The 12,211-nt window shown below is 33.6% G+C and overlaps 1 protein-coding gene across 1 annotated transcript; it reads right to left on the reverse strand.

Annotated features, from left to right (window-relative positions):
• Nucleotides 1-18: 18 nt before the first annotated feature.
• On the reverse strand, nucleotides 19-9,136 carry LOC115439875. The gene is made up of 16 exons (XM_030163918.2): nucleotides 8,851-9,136; nucleotides 8,628-8,754; nucleotides 8,401-8,493; nucleotides 7,440-8,157; nucleotides 7,010-7,351; nucleotides 5,872-6,313; nucleotides 5,342-5,721; nucleotides 4,016-4,223; nucleotides 3,657-3,820; nucleotides 3,021-3,243; nucleotides 2,835-2,937; nucleotides 2,647-2,733; nucleotides 2,200-2,540; nucleotides 1,927-2,022; nucleotides 1,741-1,837; nucleotides 19-1,646 (listed from the first exon to the last, which is right to left on the reverse strand). The coding sequence occupies exons 2-11, from the start codon at nucleotides 8,741-8,743 to the stop codon at nucleotides 2,912-2,914; spliced, it is 2,712 nt and encodes a 903-aa protein (XP_030019778.1). The 5' UTR covers nucleotides 8,744-8,754; nucleotides 8,851-9,136; the 3' UTR covers nucleotides 19-1,646; nucleotides 1,741-1,837; nucleotides 1,927-2,022; nucleotides 2,200-2,540; nucleotides 2,647-2,733; nucleotides 2,835-2,911.
• Between the last annotated feature and the right edge of the window lie 3,075 nt (nucleotides 9,137-12,211).

Consider the following 12,211-nt stretch of genomic DNA (forward strand, 5'->3'; position numbering starts at 1 on the left):
AAAAGAAAATTACACATGAAAATCTGAAAAAATATCTTTATTAACAAGACGTATTCGCTCCTCTAGCTTAAATTTAGGCTCTTAACCGGATTTTTATGAACCTTATTAATTTAAGCACGTAATCTTGGGGGATAGCGTTCCATTCTGCGTTAATTGCTAGTTAAAGCTCTTGCAGCCACTCAAGTGTGGCGGTACAATTAGTATATACACCACCATCTCTTCAACATCGATGGAACATGGCAATATGGCATTGTTACAAATGTAGCAATAACGCACAGCGATCACGCTAGATGGTGATAGATAATACTGACTTGCGATAACAGAATTTGCGGGACACGCAGCATAATATATACCATTTCCGAATGGGAACCGTCGGAGGGGCTGCGGCCGGTCACAAGCAACATCTACGTGACTGGAAACCTTCCCCTTCTATACAGGAACGTAACCATGTTCGTCTACAGAAGCGTCAATCTTTACGCCGGTACACAGATGTTGGAATTTTTCCCGAACTCTTTTTGTGAGCTTGTCCTAGATGTGCTCAATAGGATTGAGGCCAAGATTGCGAGCTGGCCACAACATCGCGTTAATTTCCACATCGTCCATGTAATCCCGGACTGTCGCAGCGACATGCAGTCTGGCATTATCATGCATAAGTTAGAATTCTTCCCCATAAGCCACGATAACGGCTTGACATGATTTTCGAGTACTTCTTCTATATATTCTTTTGAACAGTTAATCCCCTTGAACTGGGGCCGATATTGGCCCCAGTGATGAGCAGAATATCTGTTTTAGTGTCCATCATTATACTTCCCCAAAACATGAAAGATCCACCACCATAAACGACTCTATCACTTATGCAGCACTGTGCAAAACGTTCTGAAAACCTTGTGTAGACTCTTGAGTGTCCAGCGTGACCATGTAAAGTCAGTCAGCACTCATCTGACAACTTCACTGCTCTCCACTGTTCCAATGTCCAATTTACGTGATCTCAGGAAAATTGAAGTCGAGCTGCGGTCAATTTTGGATCATTTGCTGGGAGATGCGCAGTGGGTCCTCCTTCGACTAACCTTCTGACTGACCACCGACTTACACTGACATTGCGCACTTCTCGTCCCAGAGCTGTTGTCCCAGATCAGCTGCGTTCAAATATTGGTTCCTTAATGATATCGACACAATAAAACGGTCATCACGATCTGATGTCGCACGACGACAGCCCGATCCTGATCACCAAATATACCCGTCGGTCTCTTGATACACGTCGAACGGAGTATCGACTCAAATTCCGCTGGCGTCTACTTGACACTGCTTTTGTTCTGCTTCAATCAAAGCAATACACATATTTTTGACCATACATATTACACAAAACTGCTTTTCCCTTTACCTAATAGATTAGGCAGAGGTGTAATTGGTGCAACCGCACTTAGCCGAGACAATAAAATGTATAGGCGCCCAAATGGTTGTTATCTTCCACGGGAATGAAACCCACAGCACAGCTTCACCGACACTAAACTATAAGGCGATATATTTGTCCTAGATTATGTTATAAAAACATAGTTTTTAGTATCTTACAATATTAGCAATCCAACTCCACTCCAAATTTCCATTTTCTGAAATATGACTTCAATTATCATAAATATGTCTTCTTCCTGCAACAAAAAATAAAATAGCAACATCAAGACAAATGGTAAATTCAAAGATTATAATTCGTTTTCATCACAATTTTATAAAGCTTCTCTATACCTTTTTAGAGCTACTTGAACTCTTTTCCGAGATCGTCGCAGGCTCGAATACGTCTCGCTTTTTGAAATATTTGGCTCCCATTTTTCTTTAATGCAATCTAAGAAAAGAAAATTTTAAAAATATAAAACAGTAAAAAATATATAGCAACAAATTATTATGACTATAAAATTGAAGTAAAAATATCACCATAATTCGTTTTCTAAAACGGAATGAAGACGAATTCCGAAAATAAAAGGTGTTGCTTGAAGTCATGGTACTTATTTGACGCCGCAGAAGCCGTAGCTAAAACAGATTTTAATATAATTAGATAGTCTTAGTATAAGTTAACTGCAACTCACAACTGCAATCACCCATAAATGGTGACAAAAAGGACCCTCCAGCCTCATATTAATACAACTATCATCACACCAAGAAGTTGAAGGCCAGAGGAAACATTTTAATTACATATAAATAAATTACCTTATAAAGTGTGTTAGCATAATTTTTTATGACATGATTCTTGCATTTTTCAATTCAAATTCTTTAAATTTATTTCCCATGATGTCTTTTCTTTCAAATATAGCAAACACAGAAGAATCTCCATCTCCAATAGAATTTTGGTAACATAGACTATAAATTTCTTCACGCTCTTGAAATCATTCAACAATTATATCAGATTCTATTGACGTAAATGGCTCAGTAATTTTTTGCAACAACTATGTTCTTTTATTTCCATTCCTTTTCATTCATAATATGTATAACAATATTTATTTTTAACACCAAGAGATAGGCATTTTTTGGTCTCTACCAAGAATACAAGCCTGTAGAAAAATAAAAAATGTCATGAAATTATATGATCATATAAAGATATAGGTAATCTAAATCTAATTAATAAATAAAAATTCAAATATTGGATTTAAAACTTACCATTCCTGCTTTTTAGAGTTGTTAGATCTTTTGCTCGAAACAGGCCCGAGTACCTCTACCTTTTTGCAATGTTTGGCTTCCATTTCTCTTCAATGTAATATGCGAAAGAGGTTAAAAAACAATTAAAACAACAAAATGTAATGTAGCTACAAATTATTATTACTACAAAACTGAAGTAAAAATATCACCATGATTTGTTTTCTAAAACTGAATGAAGACAAATTCCAGATGTACGTAATAAAAGATGTTGCTTGAAGTCACGGTACTAATTTGACATCGAAGAAGTTATATCTAAAACAGATAAAAAAAATTAAATCATCATAGTATAAGTAAAATAATACCGAAAAATATTGAAATTTTGCAATATGTCATACCTATTACATCAGTAAAATCTACACATTTAGCATTTTGTCTAATTCGTCGCAAAATAATTTCTGGTAGTATAAAATTTTTGTAAAATGCTACAAGTTTAGGCATCATATTGCTAATAAATTCATCATCTCGAAGAACTTCCACAACAGTGACTGGTTGTTGTAAAGAGACAAAACAAACAAAGTAACATTTGACCATTTTGGTAATTCGCAATTGACCCTGCACCTAAAATAAAGTAATTATTATAATTAAATATTTAATCACCTGTTACTATGATAAGCAACGTAATTATACTTCAATAATATATTCTTAAAAAAGCGGCGATAGCCTAGTTGGGTGTGGAACGAACTGCCGAGATGAATGTCCGCAAGTTCAAATCCCAAGGGCACACACCTCTGACTTTTATAAAATTGTGTGTGTTTGCTTGCTTGAATGATGAAGGAAAACACTGTGAGGAAACCTGCATGTCTGAGGAGTTCTCTATAGGAATTTCGAGGGCGTGTGAAGTCTACCAATCCGCACTAGGCTAGCATGGTGGACTAAGGCCTAATGCCTCATAGTAGTAGAGGAGGCCCGTGCCCAACAGTGGGACAGTATGTCATACAAGGATTATATATTATAATATATTGTTGCCTTACTTGATAATAATAGTCATGTCTTTTATTCAAAGTAAGTTTTTGGCCATCATATTGTACAGCAAAATTTTTTATTTGTGATGCTGCTGTTTCTATGTTAAGTGATTTCCTTACTAAAGAAGTAAAGCATTGGATCTCAATAACCGCTTTTTCATCTTCTATAACACCTGCAAAATCATAATAATATTATATTTTATATATTTTTTTAATATGCTAATGTTTTATACACCTATTTAAGTAAACGTAAAAATTGTGAATGTAAATAAAGCTGGAATGTGGATATAAATTTCCATGAACAGTGCTGGCTGACTGAATATTATATATTTTGGTTTTAAAAAAAAATATGGAAATTTTTTTCTTACCATCACAGCTAGCCGCTAAAAATCCAAATTGTTCATCAATAAAAAGACCGGATCTCCTTACGGTTTTATTATATTGTTTAGCGAATGTGGCTTTAGCCACAATTTTGTTTTGTTCACAATATACCAGGTCTCTCATACAAGAATTAGTTTTATAAAGAATATCTTTCACATGGGTGTAACATGGTCTTATATTACGACGTTTGCAGACCTAAAAACATAATATTACACATATTAGAATGATTTTTAAATTTAATAATATAAATATATTGTACTATACACTAGTGATGTAACGAATATTCGCATTCGCATTCGCATTCGCGAATATTCGCATATTTTTCGATATTCGCATTCGCATTCGCAAAATTTCTGCGAATGTTTTGCGAATGTCAATATCAGAAAAAAAATTATTTGAAGATAATAGTAGACTGCCTCGGTGGCATAGTTCTACTGCATGTGCGGTACGGCAGCGCTCTGAGGTCCTGGGTTCGAATCCCGGGTCGGGCAAAGTGATATTTGGGTTTTTCTGCTCAGTATCAGCCCGGAGTGTGAAATTTGTGCCCGACATGGCGATAGGCTCGCCCCTGTCACACTATTAGACGGAACACACTTGGCGAAAAGTGGGTGCCCTGGTTGCGCCTCTGCATACCCCTTCCGAGATAATATTCGTAATACTGTGTGTGTGTGTGTGTAATAGTAGGTTAATAAAATCAAAATTTAAACAAAACAATATTCTTCTACAATAAACTATAAATATAGTCTAAACAAACAAAAAAAAAATTATAGACTCTCAAAGAAAAATACCTCTTTCTTAAAACATACCAATTAATTAACTATTTTTACCATGTTTTTAAGTTAGTAATTAAACTTGAGTAGAGGAATATTAAACTTTTAAAATAAACAAAATTATTTCGTTTACTTTAATAAAGCTTAAAAATGTAATTCTCATTAGAACTTGTAACACAATAGCAACTAAGAAATTAAAAGCAATTGAAAGAAACAAAAACAAATTCTTCTATAATTTTTTATGTCTTTACATAACTTTTTAATGTTTAGATAATTATCATCTTAGATAATAATAAAACTTAGATAATCATCATAGAAAATTGGCGCCAAATTTGAACAAAAACTAAACATTCGCATTCGCATTCGCATTCGCGAATGTCGATAGCAGATATTCGCATTCGCATTCGCGAATGTTCAAAAAATGACATTCGTTACATCACTACTATACACATTAGTATATAGTACAATATATTTATAGTAGAGGAGGTAGTAGAAGAAGCCCGTGCGCAACAGTGGGACAGTATATACTACACAATTAATTACCTTTCCAAAATGACTGGCACTAAGGCGATCAGATCTATATTTAACATACATAATATCATTTTCGTTTTTCCCTATAGTCTTACTTTCAATATTTCTTATATTTTCTGGGCACTCTTGAAATTCTTTTAATCTTTCGTCACATTTCTTTCGGAACTCCACCACATCTATATCAACGGCATTACTAGCTTGTGTGCCCTCGTCTCTGTCAGGTAGAGTTTTAGGTTTTTGAATAACTGTGTTTTGAGATTTCAATTTCTGACGGTACAACCTGCTTCTCTCCTTTCGCTGAATATATTGTTTAAAATGTTTTCTACCCCTTTGATCTGTCCGTTTTTTCGAACCAGTTTCATGCCATTTGTATCCAGCTGCCTGCGCCAATCCTGAAATATCTTTGTGTGTAAGAATATGTGTGTATGTTCCAATAATTATAAAAAAATAGTATCTAGTTAGCAAGTAACTAATGATAAACTAGCTAGGCAAAATACAACAAACACCAATTACAAATAATTAGTAAATATTACGAAATATACCTGCAATGTGTACACTTCGCTGATAAGAGCCTCCTTTTCTATGACTAAGCCTTTTGTCACCATTAAATTTATTTATAACATTCATAAAATTTGTTGCAATATTTGTTGTCTCATTAGATAAATTTGCAGCCTTCAAAAAAACTCTTTCATTAGCAGCATAAATGAGAGCCCACACTCGTGGTGCAGTTGATTTCAGAATTGTAACTAAGTTTTTTTTCTTGCTTTTGTTATCAGAAGGAGAGTTTACCAAAGAGCAGTAATATTCTTTACACTTCTCATGGTTTCCAAAGACGTGATGTGGACCATTCCGTAAATCGTCAACCATGGAACTAGGATTGCCACTGTTATGTACAATCATTTTTCGTGCAATTCGAATTAGCTTCACCAATCTTGATTTCAAAATATTACGTCCATAAAGTGGAAGCTTTGTGTTAGCTAAAATCTGAAACATGAGCAGTATAATTTTTAGGAGCAGTATCTATCTATATATATAAAAATGAATCCCTATTTCCCTTGGTCACGCCATCATGCGTGAACGGCTGGACCGATTTCACAATTATTTTTTTGTTGTGTTTGTTATTGTCAAGAGAAAGTTCTTATGAATGAAGAAATTCAAAAAAATCCGCGGTAACATAGAAAATTTAAGAAAACGACAATATTAATTTTACATAACTGCGAGTGGATTGTAATAACTGTCAGCGATCGACAGAATGCGCACGTGCATACATAGTTAAGACAGGACATCTGTCGGGTCAGCTAGTTTAGTATAAATTCTAGTTCAGTTGAGGCCAAGTAAAAGATGAACTATAATTTGGTATATCATTATGTAATATATAGTAATAGTTATAGTAATAATTGGCATATCATAGTTCACATCAGGTTAATAATTATTCTATTACAAATACAAAACACTTGTGTGACGCATGAATTATCTTTTAACCTTCCTAACTTCTTTATCCTACCTCAATGTGTGGTGGGACCAGCATAAAAGAATATTGCATTTGAGCAACTCGAAATACAACCACCAATAAATCGTGACTAAAAGCTAGGACCTTCCAGCCTCATAATAATACAACTATCATCACACCAAGGAGGTAAAGGCCAGGGGAAACAATATAAATACATATAAAAAAATTACCTTGTAAAGTGTGCTAGTGTAATTTTTTATAATATAATTCTTGCATTCAAATTTTTTAATTTGGTTTCCATATGATACCTTTTCTTTCAAATGAGAAAACACTGAAGAATCTCCATCTCCAATAAAACTTTGGTAACGGAGATCATGAATTTCTTCACTCTTTTGGAATCCTTCAACAATTATATCGGATTCTATTGTGGAAAATGGCCCAGTTAAATTCTTGCAACAATGATGATCTTTCACTTCCATTCTCATTTGTTTATAATATTGACATGTGTAACAATATTTATTTTTGGCACCAAAAAATAGGCATTTCTTGGTCTCCTTACCAATAATACAAGCCTGAAAAAAAATTACATAAATTTTATGGTAATACACATCGATACTTAATCTAATAAATAAAAAATCATATATTGTGTATAAAATTTACCATTCCTGCTAATGGATCAAGGTTGTGACCGTATGTACTTTTTGACCAGCCCCCATCCACAAAAACAGTAACATATGGAGTACCATCAGATGATATATTCCCTTTTTCAATGGCAATACATCTCTCTTGCTCACCAGCTTTTGTTATTTCTTCGGTCAAATGCGTGTGCCATGTATTGGCAATTTTTTTTTTAATTTCGCGAAATTTATTGCCTGCCATTGTTGGTATGTCCATTAGGGTTGTTATATGAGCTGCTTGTGTGTAATGACTGCCAGCAGTCATTGTTGCCCACACAAACGATGTATTTATTTCATCATCTTTTTCAGTACTTTGGTGCCAGTTTTTATCACAAATGCTGCATTTAAATGTTAAAGTGCTGTGAAAACCATTTTGTGTTTCACTGACAAATTCTATTTGTGAACCTTCACAAGACTGACTATGTTTTTGCATATTAAATGCCCACATAAGTACATGCTTCAAGTCAACAATCCGATATCCAGACATCAATGACAGGTTGTCGCTAGAAACTATTTCCTCCGGTAGTTCATAGACATCAGTATCTGATTCAGATTCTGGTGAGTTGACTGATTCAAACCACACCACCTCCACAGGTTCAGACGGTTCAATATTGGTGGTACATGATGGAACCTCATTCTGTAATTTTGTTATAGCACGTGAATATGTTTTTATTTGGGGTACATTCTGATCTTTATGTGCACTGAAAGAAAGCAAATAATATTATATTCAATAACTAAATTAACAAATTAAAGTCAAGTCAAATTAGAATTTAATTCACTGCTGTGCTTTGTCAGAATTTTTTTTTTTATTACTTTGGGTAGTACTTATACTAATAAATACAGCCACATTGAAAATTAGAATGCGCGCCATTGGTAATTCAATGTGACGGGCGCCATTTTTTCAATTAGGTACTACTGAAAAGTTTCATGTGAGGGAAAGATACCTGAGCCGGTTCTGGATTGCTACTTTATTTGCTTCTTCCTGTTCAATATTCTGGGTCTGCTTTTTCTGTCGTTTACGCCATATAGCTGCTCGTCTGTAATGCCAAATTCAAAATACAGTAGGTAGATACAGCATGAGCGCCGTTTGGTTGTTTTGAATCTCTATAAATTGAACTAAATGAAGTTACCTTCATCATACCCATTATAATTTACGTTCAAGTTTACTTACGAAGATTCGCCATAATGCAATCTTAAAGCTGCTTGTATTCTTTTCCTTGATCCCCTAGGGCCTGAATAAGTGTGACTTCTATATGCCGCCTTATTTATTCTGTTTGGCAGAGGCATTTTGCATTCGTCTGAAATGTGAAATAATAAATGAAAAGCAAAAGAAAGTATAGAGTAGGACAATTATTATCATAAAAAAATTTAGAATAATAGATATAGAATATCACCTAGAATTTCAATCAGAGTATTATACAGTATTATCCAAAGTCTAGTTTATTGGTCTCTGATGCAAATGTATTATCACAAAGTAAGTAATATTGGTAATATAGTACGTTAGAAATCAAAGTTAGAAGTATTATAATTGCTTTGATTATAATCAAAAAGAACTATAATATAAGTACAGAGAAAATATCAGCGCTCAAATTGTCTCAATGCGAGATAATTCAAAACAAATTTCTGTAATGTAATTTTTAACACTCTTTGGCGAGAAAGGCAGTGTTGCCAAGTTTGAACTTTGTCCTGAGATTAGAAGATAAATAGATCATTCACAAAGAATACACACATTCTTTTACAAAATTCAGAGTTGTGTTTTTGGAATTTGAAACTGCTGACATTCGTCTCGGCAATCTATTACACACTCAACTAGGCTATTCCATATATTATATTATAATTCTCTTTGTAAGCTATCGTCGCTGGTAAATATTATGTAGACATAATAACCATAGGAATTGTTTATTTTTTATTGAATGAAATTCTATGTAGTAAAAATTATCTAGCTCTCTTTTGCACCTGGATATTTGTACATCTTATTTTTAGGGATTGTTCCAATATCTAGTAATCACGAAAATAGCATGTGGCAACATTCGTATTTCGTTGATTTGTTTTAGTGTTGCAGAACCATCGATAGTTTCACTATCGATGGTTGACCTCGAAAACTATTCAGGATATCGATTGTACAATCGATTGTATTGCCTATGTCAATACAGTCGATACTATCGATAGTATACGATAGCTCTCCATGTGCAATATTATTGATAACAGTGATGATATAGATATTATCGATTATAATACATACAATAATGTCGATAGTATCGATAGTATTGCAAAAACTATTGGTTTTTACCAAAAACTATCGATATAGCAGTACTATCGACAGATTACTGGCTATCGATACTACATTAGTTTTAACTAATTGACATTTTCACAATACTATCGATACCATCGATACTATTGAATGCATTACTATCAATAGTATCCATATTATCGCTGTTATCAATAGTATTGCATAAAGAGATCTATCGATTCTATCGAAACGAGGAAAATTTATTAGTTTTGAGAGCTTCCGTTGCGTGCGCTGCGTAAACAGTTAAAGTTATGCAACAATGATGTATGACGGGATTGTTCCTCTTAAAAAGTTCTACAAAAATAAATTATAAAACAAAGTCCCCCGCTGCATCCGACTGCCTGAACGTGTTAAACTCAAAAACTACCCAACATATTAAGATGAAATTTGGTATGGAGACAGTTTAAGACCCTGGGAAGAACATAGGCTCCCGGGAAAATATATAGCGTGACTTTTATAACGGAATACTTTAGCCCGAAAAACTTTGTAACGCGGGCGGAGCCGCGGGCAAAAGCTAGTATAATAATATTATGTATAGAAAATCATGTAATTTGTATGAGTAAACTACACCTAAAAGGGAATAGATATATTAATAATAGGTAATTTGCCTAACTACGTTCTCTAATTATAAGTACGTATATAATTTTTTTGCATACCGTTGAAACGATGAAACATGTTGCACATGTAAGATATTTAACATCATAATTTATACCATGTTTTATGTAAAATAAATTGATTTGATTTGATTTGATAAATTGATAGTATCGTCAGTATTGACACGTGGAAATATTATCGATAGAAAATCGATACTATTGTTTTTACCTTGACTATCAATAGATATAAACATGGAGGAGAACGTCACTCACAGAGAACCACAAAAAAGGACTTACTCTTTAAATGATCTAACATCAAACAACTCGTCAATTTCTGAGCATACAATTTTGAGCCTACAGAACACCTCAGTCGACGACAGTTACTACACAAAAGAACTTTTAGAAAAAATTGACTTGTTACATAAATAATTAGAAACTGCTCATCTAGAAATTGAAATACTCAATACAGAAAATACAGACCTAAAAAGAGAATTAGAGAAGAAAAATAACACGCTACAACTATACAAAAAAATTGGACTCGATGACAACAAATATACTACACCTAACTCTGGAAAGAAAAATAAAAAGAAGAAACAATCTACTGCTGGTAACAATAACATTGACACTCTAGTGACAAACATCACAAGTACACCAGTAAAAAGCCTAGACAGATCATTGAGTTCAATTATCAAATCAACACAAAAGAATGGTAGCAGTATTCGACAGGCGACTATAGAAGAAAGAAACGAACAAAGTAAAAATAAAATAGACTACCAGAACCCAAACAAAATAATCATTTTAGCGGATCAACAAGGCAGAAACATGCAAAATATGCTACAAAACTTAGTCGAGGTACAATATAACGTGACTTCCCTATGGAAATCAGGAGCGAGTCTTCAAAATGTTCTAGCGTTCGTATCAGAAGATGAAATAAAAAGCCTTGGATGTGACGACTATGTTGTATTACTGGCCGGAACAAATGATAAAAACCCATATGATATACAATCATGTCTACAGAGCTGGTTAACCAAAATGAAGAATGTAAACATAATTGTATGTGAGGTTCCATACAATCAAACTCTCAATGAGCAAAAACTAAACTATGAACTGAAATTCGTATGTGGCAAGTTCAGCAATGTCAGTTACATAGATATGAATTTTAGTACGTACAGACCCAAGAGAAAATACATGACTTTATGTAAATGCAGATATATTTTGAAAGACATATTGAAACTAGATTACTCTCGTAAATATACTAGATATACTAAAGAAATGGTAAGAAAAGCAAATTTGGCAAATGAAATGTGTAATAGGGCAACGCAAACAGACAATGATCCAAAGGAAATTGAAATTGCACTAAACGAAACTGTGGATAATAGTAATAGTAGTAAATATAAAGAAGTAGCAGCAAATAACTTATTTCGTATATAATAAAATCCATATATTACATCAAAATATAGATGGACTAATAGCAAAATCAGAAGATCTTGTAATATCTACTACCAATGACAATATGAAATTAGATGTTTTATGCATAACTGAACATAATATGATATCTGAAGATTCAAAACTGTTGACTATTCCAAATTATACACTAGCTACAGTCTTCTGCCGTAGTGAAAGAAACGGCGGGTCCTGTAAAAATACAAAAACAAAGCCACTATCAATACAGTATAAAGGCGTGCAAATCACTGAAACGAATAGTACCAAATTTCTGGGCATTTATATAGACTCTAACATGACATGGAGGACTCATATTGGACACATTTGCACCAAACTGAATCAGTATTCATATGCATTATACATGCTTAGGAAGGTAGCGAACCAAAAAGCTTTATTGACTGCTTACCATGCTTATGTGGAATCTACATT

The sequence above is a fragment of the Manduca sexta genome, chromosome 14 (genome assembly GCF_014839805.1).
Source record: "Manduca sexta isolate Smith_Timp_Sample1 chromosome 14, JHU_Msex_v1.0, whole genome shotgun sequence".
Lineage (NCBI taxonomy): Eukaryota > Metazoa > Arthropoda > Insecta > Lepidoptera > Sphingidae > Manduca > Manduca sexta.